Here is a 15,563-nt window from a genome sequence, read left to right on the forward strand (position 1 = left end):
ATTAAATCAAGGGTTTACTGTTGTTGGTTTTAGGAGCTTACTGCATAAGATAGGAAAGAAAATACACATATCATTGTAGTTCATTACCAGTATTTCATGGTAATAAACAACTTTTTCCAATTTAGATTTAAAAAAAAACTGCCTGTCATAGTAGACAAATTACTTATTTCCCCAGTACAGATTGTTTTGAAACAGGGATCTTAAGAATTATGACATATAGTAACTTAACCCTTAGACTGTGACATATTGGTTGAGGGATCCACTTGACAGGATACAACGTGCCAGTTGAATAACACAAGTTTTGGGAGCGATTTTGTAAATTTCCAGCTGATCTGTGATTCCATATCTTATCCACAGATGTCACAATGAACCAAATAACTCAGCTGGAAAATGTATCATGCATCATAGACACCAATAAATTTTCAAAGGGAGTGTTACTTTGTCATTAGTGCAGGAAGTCAGAATTTTATGAGAAAAGTTTTTTCCTATATTTACGTTTATATTTATATGAATCTATGAATTAATATAGTATAATACATTAAAATATATAATTGAATACGATTATGTAAATGATACATGTGAGATGTGTGAAATCATAGATGCAAAGAGAAGTACAAAGAATGTAATGTTGGATTGATGTTTGTAGAAAGAAATCTCACCAGGAAAAAACCATGATATTCATATATTTTCATAAGTTAGGGGCCACCCATGTTACTTGCCAGTTTCCTACCCTGTCAACTCATCACCCCTCTCCACTAGTGCAGAGGAAATAACAGATTTTTTTTGGATGAATGGATGGGAGCAAATGGGAACTTCAGTGAAGGGTGTAAATGGGGAGGTGATAACAAGTAGTGGTGATGTGAGAAGGAGATGGAATGAGTATTTTGAAGGTTTGTTGAATGTGTCTGATGACAGAGTGGCAGATATAGGGTGTTTGGGTCGAGGTGGTGTGCAAAGTGAGAGGGTTAGGGAAAATGATTTGGTAAACAGAGAAGAGGTAGTAAAAGCTTTGCGGAAGATGAAAGCCGGCAAGGCAGCAGGTTTGGATGGTATTGCAGTGGAATTTATTAAAAAAGGGGGTGACTGTATTGTTGACTGGTTGGTAAGGTTATTTAATGTATGTATGACTCATGGTGAGGTGCCTGAGGATTGGCGGAATGCGTGCATAGTGCCATTGTACAAAGGCAAAGGGGATAAGAGTGAGTGCTCAAATTACAGAGGTATAAGTTTGTTGAGTATTCCTGGTAAATTATATGGGAGGGTACTGATTGAGAGGGTGAAGGCATGTACAGAGCATCAGATTGGGGAAGAGCAGTGTGGTTTCAGAAGTGGTAGAGGATGTGTGGATCAGGTGTTTGCTTTGAAGAATGTATGTGAGAAATACTTAGAAAAGCAAATGGATTTGTATGTAGCATTTATGGATCTGGAGAAGGCATATGATAGAGTTGATAGAGATGCTCTGTGGAAGGTATTAAGAATATATGGTGTGGGAGGCAAGTTGTTAGAAGCAGTGAAAAGTTTTTATCGAGGATGTAAGGCATGTGTACGTGTAGGAAGAGAGGAAAGTGATTGGTTCTCAGTGAATGTAGGTTTGCGGCAGGGGTGTGTGATGTCTCCATGGTTGTTTAATTTGTTTATGGATGGGGTTGTTAGGGAGGTAAATGCAAGAGTCTTGGAAAGAGGGGCAAGTATGAAGTCTGTTGGGGATGAGAGAGCTTGGGAAGTGAGTCAGTTGTTGTTCGCTGATGATACAGCGCTGGTGGCGGATTCATGTGAGAAACTGCAGAAGCTGGTGACGGAGTTTGGTAAAGTGTGTGGAAGAAGAAAGTTAAGAGTAAATGTGAATAAGAGCAAGGTTATTAGGTACAGTAGGGTTGAGGGTCAAGTCAATTGGGAGGTGAGTTTGAATGGAGAAAAACTGGAGGAAGTGAAGTGTTTTAGATATCTGGGAGTGGATCTGTCAGCGGATGGAACCATGGAAGCGGAAGTGGCTCATAGGGTGGGGGAGGGGGCGAAAATTTTGGGAGCCTTGAAAAATGTGTGGAAGTCGAGAACATTATCCCGGAAAGCAAAAATGGGTATGTTTGAAGGAATAGTGGTTCTAACAATGTTGTATGGTTGCGAGGCGTGGGCTATGGATAGAGTTGTGCGCAGGAGGATGGATGTGCTGGAAATGAGATGTTTGAGGACAATGTGTGGTGTGAGGTGGTTTGATCGAGTAAGTAACGTAAGGGTAAGAGAGATGTGTGGAAATAAAAAGAGCGTGGTTGAGAGAGCAGAAGAGGGTGTTTTGAAATGGTTTGGGCACATGGAGAGAATGAGTGAGGAAAGATTGACCAAGAGGATATATGTGTCGGAGGTGGAGGGAACGAGGAGAAGAGGGAGACCAAATTGGAGGTGGAAAGATGGAGTGAAAAGGATTTTGTGTGATCGGGGCCTGAACATGCAGGAGGGTGAAAGGAGGGCAAGGAATAGAGTGAATTGGAGCGATGTGGTATACAGGGGTTGACGTGCTGTCAGTGGATTGAATCAAGGCATGTGAAGCGTCCGGGGTAAACCATGGAAAGCTGTGTAGGTATGTATATTTGCGTTTGTGGACGTGTGTATGTACATGTGTATGGGGGGGGGTTGGGCCATTTCTTTCGTCTGTTTCCTTGCGCTACCTCGCAAACGCGGGAGACGGCGACGAGGTATAAAAAAAATATATATATATATATATATATATATATATATATATATATATATTCCATGGTTGTTTAATTTGTTTATGGATGGGGTTATTAGGGAGGTGAATGCAAGAGTTTTGGAAAGAGGGGCAAGTATGAAGTCTGTTGTGGATGAGAGAGCTTGGGAAGTGAGTCAGTTGTTGTTTGCTGATGATACAGCGCTGGTGGCTGATTCATGTGAGAAACTGCAGAAGCTGGTGACTGAGTTTGGTAAAGTGTGTGAAAGAAGAAAGTTAAAGAGTAAATGTGAATAAGAGCAAGGTTATTAGGTACAGTAGGGTTGAGGGTCAAGTCAACTGGGAGGTAAGTTTGAATGGCGAAGAACTGGAGGAAGTAAAGTGTTTTAGATATCTGGGAGTGGATCTGGCAGCGGATGGAACCATGGAAGCGGAAGTGAATCATAGGGTGGGGGAGGGGGCGAAAATCTTGGGAGCCTTGAAGAATGTGTGGAAGTCGAGAACATTATCTAGGAAAGCAAAAATGGGTATGTTTGAAGGAATAGTGGTTCCAACAATGTTGTCTGGTTGCAAGGCGTGGGCTATGGATAGAGTTGTGCGGAGGAGGGTGGATGTGCTGGAAATGAGATGTTTGAGGACAATGTGTGGTGTGAGGTGGTTTGATCAAGTAAGTAATGTAAGGGTAAGAGAGATGTGTGGAAATAAAAAGAGCGTGGTTGAGAGAGCAGAAGAGGGTGTTTTGAAATGGTTTGGGCACATGGAGAGAATGAGTGAGGAAAGATTGACCAAGAGGATATATGTGTCGGAGGTGGAGGGAACAAGGAGAAGTGGGAGACCAAATTGGAGGTGGAAAGATGGAGTGAAAAAGATTTTGTGTGATCGGGGCCTGAACATGCAGGAGGGTGAAAGGAGGGCAAAGAATAGAGTGAATTGGATTGATGTGGTATACCGGGGTTGACGTGCTGTCAGTGGATTGAATCAGGGCATGTGAAGCGTCTGGGGTAAACCATGGAAAGTTGTGTGGGGCCTGGATGTGGAAAGGGAGCTGTGGTTTCGGGCATTATTGCATGACAGCTAGAGACTGAGTGTGAACGAATGGGGCCTTTGTTGTCTTTTCTTAGTGCTACCTCGCACACATGAGGGGGGAGGGGGATGGTATTCCATGTGTGGCGAGGTGGCGATGGGAATGAATAAAGGCAGACAGTGTGAATTGTGTGCATGGGTATATATGTATGTGTCTGTTTGTGTATATATATGTGTACATTGAGATGTATAGATATGTATATTTGCATGTGTGGATGTGTATGTATATACATTGTGTATGGGGGTGGATTGGGCCATTTCTTTCGTCTGTTTCCTTGCGCTACCTCGCAAACGCGGGAGACAGTGACAAAGCAAAATAAAATATATATTCCTATGAGTCCACGGGGAAAATGAAACACGAAAAGTTCCCAAGTGCACTTTCGTGTAATAATCACATCATCAGGGGAAACACAAGAGAGGAATATAACAGTCAGTTGATATACATCTAAGAGACGAAGCTAGGACGCCATTTGGCAAATCACATGTTTACCAAATGGCGTCCTAGCTTCGTCTCTTCGATTTATATCAACTGACTGTTATATTTCTCTCTTGTGTCGCCCCTGATGATGTGATTATTACACGAAAGTGCACTTGGGAACTTTTCGTGTTTCATTTTCCCCGTGGACTCATAGGAACATATGTATATAAATCATACTGTCTACCCTTATTCATTCCTGTCGCCACCCCGCCACACATGAAATGAAAACCCCCTCCCCCTGCATGTGCACGAGGTAGCATTATTGGAAAAGACAACAAAGGCCACATTCGTTCACACTCAGTCTCTAGCTGTCATGTATAATGCACCGAAACGACAGCTCCCTTTTCACTTCCAGTTGTATATATATCTCTTTCTTTTTCTTTCATACTATTCACCATTTCCCGTGTTAGCGAGGTAGCGTTAAGAACAGAGGACTGGGCCTTTGAGGGAATATCCTCACCCTGTCCCCTTCTATGTTCCTTCTTTTGGAAAATCAAAAAAAAATGAGGGGAGGATTTCCAGCCCCCCGCTCCCTTCCCTTTTAGTCGCCTTCTACGACATGCAGGGAATACGTGGGAACTATTCTTTCTCCCCTATCCCCAGGGATAATATTTATATATATTTATTTATTTATTTTATATTTATTTATTTATTTTGCTTTGTTGCTGTCTCCCGTGTTAGCGAGGTAGTGCAAGGAAACAGACAAAAGAATCGCCCAACCCACCCACATACTCATGTATATACATACACATATACATACCTATACATCTCAATGTATACATATATATGCACACACAGACATATACACATGTACATAATTCATACTGTCTGCCTTTATTCATTCCCATCGCCACCCCGCCACACGTGAAATAACAACCCCCTCCCCCCACGTGTGCGCGAGGTAGCGCTAGGAAAAGACAACAAAGGCCACATTTGTTCACACTTAGTCTCTGGCTGTCATGTAATAATGCACCGAAACCACAGCTCCCTTTCCACATCCAGGCCCCACAGAACTTTCCATGGTTTACCCCAGACGCTTCACATGCCCTGGTTCAATCCATTGACAGCACGTCGACCCCGGTATACCACATCGTTCCAATTCACTCTATTCCTTGCACGCCTTTCACCCTCCTGCATGTTCAGGCCCTGATCACTCAAAATCTTTTTCACTCCATCTTTCCACCTCCAGTTTGGTCTCCCACTTCTCGTTCCTTCCACCTCTGACACATATATTCTCTTGGTCAATCTTTCCTCACTCATTCTCTCCATGTGACCAAACCATTTTAAAACACCCTCTTCTGCTCTCTCAACCACACTCTTTTTATTACCACACATCTCTCTTACCCTATTATTACTTGATCAAACCACCTCGCACCACATATTGTCCTCAAACATGTCATTTCCAGCACATCCACCCTCCTCCGCACAACTCTACCCACGCCTCGCAACCATATAACATTGTTGGAACCTACTATTCCTTCAAACATACCCATTTTTGCTTTCCGAGATAATCTTCTCGACTTCCACACATTCTTCAACGCTCCCAGAACTTTCGCCCCCTCCTCCACCCTATGATTCACTTCCACTTCCATGGTTCCATCTGCTGCCAAATCCACTCCCAGATATCTAAAACACTTCACTTCCTCCAGTTTTTCTCCATTCAAACTTACCTCCCAGTTGACTTGTCCCTCAACCCTACTGTACCTAATAACCTTGCTCTTATTCACATTTACTCTCAGCTTTCTTCTTTCACACACTTTACCAAACTCAGTCACCAGTGTCTGCAGTTTCTCACGTGAATCAGCCACTAGCACTGTATCATCAGCGAACAACAACTGACTCACTCCCCAAGCTCTTTCATCCACTACAGACTTCATACTTGCCCCTCTTTCCAAAACTCTTGCATTCACCTCCCTAACAACCCCATCCATAAACAAATTAAACAACCATGGAGACATCACACACCCCTGCCGCAAACCTACATTCACTGAGAACCAATCACTTATATATATATATAGGTGAGGATATTCCCTCAAAGGCCCAGTCCTCTGTTCTTAACGCTACCTCGCTATCGCGGGAAATAGCGAATAGTATGAAAAAAATATATATATATATATATATATATATATGGGAGCGGGGGGCTGGAAATCCTCCCCTCTCATTTTTTTTTAAATTTTCCGAAAGAAGGAACAGAGAAGGGGGCCATATGAGGATATTCCCTCAAAGGCCCAGTCCTCTGTTCTTAACGCTACCTCGCTAATGCAGGAAATGGCGAATAGTATGAAAAAAAAATATATATATTATATATATCAGCGAACAACAACTGACTCACTTCCCAAGCTCTCTCATCCCCAACAGACTTCATACTTGCCCCTCTTTCCAAAACTCTTGCATTTACCTCCCTAACAACCCCATCCATAAACAAATTAAACAACCATGGATGATGATACAGTGCTGGTGGCTGATTCATGTGAGAAACTGCAGAAGCTGGTGTGTGGAAGAAGAAAGTTAAGAGTAAATGTGAATAAGAGCAAGGTTATTAGGTACAGTAGGGTTGAGGGTCAAGTCAATTGGGTGGTGAGTTTGAATGGAGAAAAACTGGAGGAAGTGAAGTGTTTTAGATATCTGGGAGTGGATCTGGCAGCGGATGGAACCATGGAAGCGGAAGTGGATCATAGGGTGGGGGAGGGGGCGAAAATTCTGGGGGCCTTGAAGAATGTGTGGAAGTCGAGAACATTATCCCAGAAAGCAAAAATGGGTATGTTTGAAGGAATAGTGGTTCCAACAATGTTGTATGGTTGCGAGGCGTGGGCTATGGATAGAGTTGTGCGCAGGAGGATGGATGTGCTGGAAATGAGATGTTTGAGGACAATGTGTGGTGTGAGGTGGTTTGATCGAGTGAGTAACGTAAGGGTAAGAGAGATGTGTGGAAATAAAAAGAGCGTGGTTGAGAGAGCAGAAGAGGGTGTTTTGAAGTGGTTTGGGCACATGGAGAGAATGAGTGAGGAAAGATTGACCAAGAGGATATATGTGTCGGAGGTGGAGGGAACGAGGAGAAGAGGGAGACCAAATTGGAGGTGGAAAGATGGAGCGAAAAAGATTTTGTGTGATCAGGGCCTGAACATGCAGGAGGGTGAAAGGAGGGCAAGGAATAGAGTGAATTGGAGCGATGTGGTATACCGGGGTTGACGTGCTGTCAGTGGATTGAATCAAGGCATGTGAAGCGTCTGGGGTAAACCATGGAAAGCTGTGTAGGTATGTATATTTGTGTGTGTGGACGTATGTATATACATGTGTATGGGGGGGGGGGCCATTTCTTTCGTCTGTTTCCTTGCGCTACCTCGCAAACGCGGGAGACAGCGACAAAGTATAATAATAATAAAAATAATTATATATATATATATATATATATATATATATATATTTTCTTTTTTCTTTTAAACTATTCGCCATTTCCCGCATTAGCGAGGTAGCGTTAAGAACAGAGGACTGGGCCTTTTTTGGAATATCCTCACCTGGCCCCCTCTGTTCCTTCTTTTGGAAAATTAAAAAAAAAAAAAAACGAGAGGGGAGGATTTCCAGCCACCCGCTCCTTCCCCTTTTAGTCACCTTCTACAACACGCAGGGAATACGTGGGAAGTATTCTTAATCCCCTATCCCCAGGTATAATATATATATATATTTTTTTTTTTTTTTTTTTTTTTTTTTGTCTCCCGCGTTTGCGAGGTAATATATATATATATATATATATATATATATATATATATATATATATATATATATATATATATATATATATCCCCTATCCCCAGGGATAGGGGATTAAGAATACTTCCCACGTATTCCCTGCGTGTCGTAGAAGGCGACTAAAAGGGGAGGGAGCGGGGGGCTGGAAATCCTCCCCTCTCGTTTTTTTTTAATTTTCCAAAAGAAGGAACAGAGGGGGCCAGGTGAGGATATTACGCAAAAGGCCCAGTCCTCTGTTCTTAACGCTACCTCGCTAATGCGGGAAATGGCGAATAGTTTGAAAAAAAAAAATATATATATATATATATAAACGCTTACATACGCACATATACATATCATCATATACATAGTATACATACACATACGCAAACATTACATACATACATTCTGTCACTACCCTGCCCCACAGGAAAACAGCATCGCTATTCCCTGCTTTAGCTGTGGTTTAAGTGTATGCTGCAGACTAAAGCTTACTCAACTTAGGTGTGAGTTTAGAAGATAGAACATGATCTTCCTAATTCCATGTCTCATGAATGGCCTGCCAGCATCATGTAGATTATAAGATGTGCTTCCATTCATATTGTAAGATTAGATATGTAAAAGAAAATTACACTAACAGAAGATATGTATGAAGACTAACATGGGTACACAACCTTGGCACCAGTAATGCAACATTCATTTTGGATTGATTGTCTTCCTATGAAGTGAAATGGGAGAGCATAGCGGGTATACATATATAAACCTAAAGATTTGTATGATCACCTGAGGCTTTGTTCCCGGATTGAAAAATTCTAAAACTAACACTGTGGGAACAGTCATTGGATGTAGGTGTAGCTTGTTGCTATATTTTGATGAATATGACAAACAAAGCCAGCTAGAGTTACAGGGTAAAGAATAGTGATGACGAATCATTCATTATTTTTCTGCTGGAGATAATGTTCCCTTTTGTGTTGTCGTGTCAGCTTCACTTTTAACTTATGGACGTGTGATTTTTACATTATGTAATAGAAAGTCTTCACCTTGAGAAGAAATGTCCAGCTATTCGTGTATTCCTTTGATGAATTTAAGGTGGTGAATTGAATTGGAGGGAGGAAGATTTTTCCCGTTACAAAGATTAAAACAAAAGCAAAACACCTTGACCAGACTTAATACACATTACAGCAAGCAGCCCTTAGTAGAGCACATATCCAGGTCAGTCATGGTTTATGTGAAAATGATTAATGAGTAAACTCCTTTTTCTTCTTAATGCTTGAACTCTTTTAATTCTTTGCATGATTCTTATAGATAGTCATCGTAGATTGAACTGAAATATTAATTTCTTGAAGTTAAATACTTTGTAGTTAAATTAAGATAGTTATTAATTGATATATGAGAGTAACTTTAACGTGCGGTTTCATGTAAACGAGATGCTATTCATAAGGGATTCTTTCTATTTAACCTATTAAAAAAAGAGCAAGTGTTTTTCTTATTTTACTTTATCATAGTTACCCAGTAAGCTGATTTCACATGGTCCTGCAGTGCTTAGGGGCCCTTACATGTCTGAAGCTTGGACATCTAGCTGCTTGTGAATTGTCATAGTGCACATGCAACCCTAAATCTTGTTCCATAAAGATGTTCTTTCAGATTTGGAAACCGATGGAAGTCGGGAGCCAGGACTGGTAAATATGGAGGGTGAGGAACTAATTGAAACCCACAAGCATGTCCAGCAGCCTCTACATTGGCAGGGGTGCATTCTTCTGGTTTAGTGGCATTTTCTTTGTATCAAATTTATGATATTCTTTTGCTGATTCCAGTCCTTTTTCATCAGCAGCATGGTCCATTTTGGTGGTCTTTCCACATTCCTGATTTTAAATCAGTCACTCCTTATACATTCCAGAAGAATAGGGCATCACCTTGTCAGCATACAGTTTTGCATGCAAGTTGCAGGAAGGTGGAGGCCCATGGGGCTGCTTATTTTTTTTCCCAAAAATTTTGTTTAGTGTCTGTGGATCCTATCAGAAGATCCACAATTTTTTTCCTGGGTTAAAAGCATTGCCAGCACCTAAGTACCTTGATGGTAACCACTAGCAGCTCCATAGAAATCTTAACCTGGATATCCTATTGGATCCAGTACAAGCTTTTGGTCATCCATCTCATGGAAGCCCATTTATAATGGCTGTGAACTGATATTTTGAAATGCTTTGTTATCTTAACTTCAAATATAAGGTATAAAGAAATTCATACTCACAATTTTGATACAGTTAGGGTAAATTGTATTAATCTCAGGGCTGATAGAAAATGGCACAAAATAAGCAATTTGCTCTGCATCTTATAATGCAAATGACTCTGAAAACTAAGAGAAAATCTTAATATATGTGATATTTTTCCAAAATTATTTTCTGGAATATTTCATCATTTTGTGTCCATGTGTAAACATGCCAGATGATGATCATTTAGGCAGTGCTAATTTTTAAACTTTGCAGTATATGAATGTGGATTTTTAGTCTTGTAAGAGATGGGAAAATGTGGTGAATGGTAGCATAGATGATTAGAAAGAAAGTTTAAAGATATGAAATATTAATTTATGAGGATGAGTTGTATTTTAGAAACGTTTTTAACAGTAAGTGGAATGGGGAAGAAGCAGAAGATAAAGTTGTGGGGTGGTGATATTATGCAAGTAGATTGCATTAGTAATAATGTGTTAATGTGTATGAATGAATTCTTTTTTTATTTTTTTTAGACTGTACGAGTTTTAAAATTAAGGAATTAACTTACATTAGGTTTGACTGGACTTCATTAACTCATTCTGCCTTTGCCAATTTTTTTCAGCTTGAGTATGAGTATTCTCATTGCCATCTTAGGCAAAGTTTTGAATAATTCTTGTCACAAAGAAGGTTGCTAATTTATATAGCTCAGTATGTGTACTCGGAAAAGAAAGAGCATACATATGAACCTCATTTTCTAGTTGTATTTTGATTAAGGTGTGGCTCTTGAAAGTGCAGTTTCTTTTGTTCACATGACTGTTTTGCTTAGGTGATACGCAGCTGCGCAGGTGTTCACCAGCACCTCATATTATTTAGTGGAATGTCTAAGTAATTCCACAAGTATATGTAGGCCACATTGAAATATAATTTTTTTTTTCCATTCAGACAATAGACTTCCCTGAAATTCATCCTGTATCTGCATATGTTGATCTTCATTACATCACTAGTAACACTGCATTTGTGGTAGGACTTGTCCCTCAGATAGTCCTAGTGAAATATGCTAGAAAGCTCAGGAAAGTGGAGGCCTTTTAAGATCTTTATAAAATCAATAGTTATTTGTTGAAATGCTAATTTTTTTTTTAATGCATTAGTGCTTTACACCAAAATAGGTCTTGGGTATCACCAGGACTGTTTCATGGAAACTGGTCCTAGGATGATTTTAAGTAGAATTCTTGCACTTCCATAGAGAATTACCCTTCATAGAGAAGATTCAAACCTCTTCCACTTGTGGCAACAGTTGGGGTGCTTATCCATAAGTAACCAGTGTCTTTGATAGATAACTAGCTATTTGATTGTAACTAATAGAATATATTTGCTCTAAATACATAGGTAAAGAGACTTCGATGGGCCATCTTGTGTCAGACAGTAACTAATAATGTTTTTACCATTCTTTCTTTATCACCATGAGGGTATATGAGCACGAAATAGGGCTTCAATTGTGCATCTACGTATACATTATCCACAGATAGGGGATTCCTACCTCAGCCCCTTGTGGAAAGATACAGCAAATTGTATTTTTCATATATTTTTTCAGTATATTTCTCATGGTTGGTTTGGATCTGAAGCATGATATGATGATATAGAAGAAAATAACTGAAACATGAATTTCTTAGCTGTTTTCTGAATGCTCATGATTACTTTTGGTTTAGAACATTATTCTAATCAGTGGGTGAGGTGTCAGGAATTGATGTGGTTGCTGTTTGTGATACAGTACACGAGAAAAACTTAATGGATCAAAATCTAGTCCTGAGATTCTTTCCTCACCTGCTTTAATGGCTGTTCTTTGACATTTGATAAATGAAACCAAGTGTGTTATCTTATTTGTTTGTCTTGCTCAAAATCTTCTTAACCTCTTCCTTCTCTTTACTGATTCTTGATTACCCCCTTCTTCCTTATGATTTTATAATGATTCAAAACCAGAATGTTAAGTTTTCATGTACATTTCCAGATGTAGTTGTCTGCTCATTGGTATTGTCGTATTTAGTTTATACATACAGGTATTTTTTTGTTGTTGTTGTTGTTAAGAAGGAAGTTTGTTGAAGGCTGCTTGATGTAATGAGATAAGGGGTTTGATTGAGAGGGCTGACCAGGATGTTCTGAAATGGTTTAGGCATAAGAAGAGGAAGGTTGCTTTGGAGCATTAGAGCCTAAATACTCAGGAGTATGAGAAGCGTTGATTGAATAGAAGGAATTGGATCATTATGATATATTGGGGTTGAATTGCTGTCAGTGCTCAGAACCAGAGCATGCAAAATTTTGAAAATATATCGGAGTAGTCTGTAGGTGTTTTTTACTTTGTGCATGACATCTACAGATTGGATGTGTATAAATGAGGCCATTGTTCATTTGTTCTTGCAGTTACCTTGCTAGAAAGAGGAAAGCAATTAAGTATTAGAAAAAATTGTAGTTGGTGTAGAGGATGACTGCCTGTCGTGACCATCATCACTCAGTTCGCACTTCAGTAGGGCAGATCAGGTGTACAATGTCACTGCAGTTTCATCCCCTCTTTCTCTCTCTCTCTAAGATCAAAATCAACTCATGTCTAGTGCATCACAGTGAAACGAACTTCCACACTTATATAAAAGAAAACTCTTCTGTCTTTTCCACCTTATATAGCAATTCTTCAGTCGAGACCAAGTTTTCCATTCTTACTGCTTTCATGCAGAATGTACTTCCATTGCATTTGATCCCCAGTCATTTTTCACCAGACAGTCATCTGCCACACATGATATACCATTCTGAAAGACTTTCATGCATTCGCCTGTCCAATGACTTGAGCACTCCACATAACTTTTTCACAGTCAGTGTACATGAAAGGAAATTTGCCATATTTGCAGTATATCTGTGTGGATAGGGTTTTGAAATTCATAAGTGCTTGAGACAGAATGAGAGAGTGTAAACAGACACAGTAGTTTTTGCGTGACATATTTGATCTTATTGGTAAATCTTATTTTGATGTGAGAAGTATTTATCCTTTGTTTTATCCAGATCTGTTTGAAATCTTAAGAGCTGACAGCTCAGCCTTGAAGAGGATGTCAAAGCTGTTATTTAACTGACAAAGCCAAGAGTATATATTTTGGTAAAGAGAACACAGGGAAATAACTTAGGCAGACATAGTGAAGGAGCATGAGGTTATAATGTTTCAATCATGAGTTGTGTGTAAGTAGATAAGGGTAGTTTAGCATGGGATGGGAAAGATCATTTTCATTGGTTTTGCTCACATCAGGGTATGAATCAGTAGAACTACCAATAGAAATTAGCATACCCTTAACCTGTAATGAATTGAAAATTGCCAAAGGTTAGTTTGTGGATCCCCTGTTGCATTTGGGGTGTCGCACAAAAGACTTCAAAGATGCTAAGAAATGCATAAGATTCCAGTCTACACCCTCTTCATCCATTTCATATGCAGGCTAACCTGCACTGGGTACATACTACTGGGTTTACTAAGGATCATACACTCAGATTTGATTTTGCAAAACCCCTTTTAGTTCCCCAAAATATAAATCGTAATTCCAAATTCAGAAAGATATTTAACTCATCACCTAAATCCATGATATTATCTCTTTACTAGTACCTATAGAATACTCTTGCACTTAGTGGTCCAGTTGCTGTGTATTATAGATCTTATATTTTCATTTGATTTTTTAAAATTAAAACCAGTTTGCCATGAATTTTGTAGCCAAATCACAAACTTGCATGAGCTACTTAACCAATGCTACCTTGATATTCATGCCTTTAGAAGGGATATAGAGTTGTGGTGATCAACGGATCTAAGATGATATTCTCTATCCAAAATACTTATATGATCATTAGTTTTTATTGTACCTGTACAACTTTTATTTGATAAATGATGATTCATATTTCCTACAAAGATGAATGAATTGAAATGATAAAGTAACAAGTGTTGTTGTTGGTATTAGGAGGTGTGTCACTCCAATTTGAGAGAGAACTTTTTAAAAGATTTACTACAGCCAAGAGCATTTTTTTTATATAGTTTGTGAGAATATGCAATAGAAGAATACTTCATATGCACCAATGCTTTTGAAGGGCTAGGAAAATATTTGCCCGTCAAAACAGCAAATGCCCATCCTCATGGGTGGACATGTAGGTGGCTGGCTGAAAGCCTGATTCACTTTAAATTATTCACATTCTAGTGTTACCATGAATAAGAGCACCTGCAGTTTTTCTGTTTATTTCTTTTGTGATTCTGTGTACACAAAACTCATGTACTGTTGCCATTTTTCTTGTGTGTTAATACTTGGACTACGTCGGTCATTTGAACTTCACTTGAATTTCGAGAACGCAGGAAATCAAGTAATTAGGGTGTCTTATTTGCCTCTTACTGTTGTGTGCTAACTTGGACTAGAGTCCGAGTTATCATACAGTAGTCCAAGTTGGTCCAAATTTGAATGCAAGCCAGACTGCTTATAGGAACCATGCCCCAGGCTGCATGGTGGATGCATGTTGCCCCTGGGAGATGCTCAGAGGCATGTTAGTTATTTTTACACAGTGAGTGCAGGCACAGCTTTGCTCTTGACTTCATTTATGGTTTTTACTATTTTTGTAATCTGATTATGTTCTGAGATCTTCTGACAAAACCTTATGCCCTGCAATATGTGGTACTACATGGAAACTTTTGAAAATTGGAAGATTTTGAACCTCATGTAGAAATTTCTCCTACTCAGGAATGTTGAAACTTTTGGGAAGCTGTTCAACCTTATAGCTTTGTCTGGTATCTTTGGATCGTTTTTAAATGAATAATCAGGGACGAGAAGATTAGAGCATATGTACTGTAGCATGTCAATTTGGAAAATGATTAGAGTATAGTGAAAAGCGCATGTACAGTGTTCATATATTTTTACAGTAGTGTGTGTATATATATATATATATATATATATATATATATATATATATATATATATATATATATATATATATATATATATATAGCTTTATTGTAAGAAAGCTTTTGAGATTTACATTTGTGTAGTGCACATGGGCTCCATCACCATGTACATACCAGTACATTTGTTTTCATGATATTTCACTCTACACTACTGATATATTATTTTTAATATTTATTGCACCTTCCTTGGAAATGCATAAGTAGTGTAGAATAGAAAATCACAAGCTTTTTAATGATAATGTATTTATTCTTGTACTGATTATGTGGAGAACTTAACCTTAATGCAATTATTTCAGAAGGAGTGAACCCTCAGTCCTTGATTATGAGATTTTATTGTAGTTTGTTGCTTCACCTCCTTCACATAATTACAAAGCGCTTTCATATAGGCCAGTTTCCTAGTTATGTTATTATAAGCATACTATG

General features: G+C 39.1%; 1 protein-coding gene across 3 annotated transcripts in view; it reads left to right on the top strand.

Annotated features, from left to right (window-relative positions):
* eIF2beta (eukaryotic translation initiation factor 2 subunit beta) overlaps positions 1–15,563 on the top strand; it is a 31,292-nt gene that overhangs the window by 10,426 nt on the left and 5,303 nt on the right. The window contains exon 4 of one of the 3 annotated variants that reach the window (XM_071659020.1): positions 9,615–9,662. The exons of the other annotated variants lie outside the window; for them this stretch is intronic. Within the exon in view, the coding sequence (XP_071515121.1) occupies positions 9,615–9,662 (48 nt within the window). The remainder of the gene's footprint in view (positions 1–9,614; positions 9,663–15,563) is intronic. 3 annotated transcript variants of the gene reach the window in all.

The sequence above is a fragment of the Panulirus ornatus genome, chromosome 67 (genome assembly GCF_036320965.1).
Source record: "Panulirus ornatus isolate Po-2019 chromosome 67, ASM3632096v1, whole genome shotgun sequence".
Lineage (NCBI taxonomy): Eukaryota > Metazoa > Arthropoda > Malacostraca > Decapoda > Palinuridae > Panulirus > Panulirus ornatus.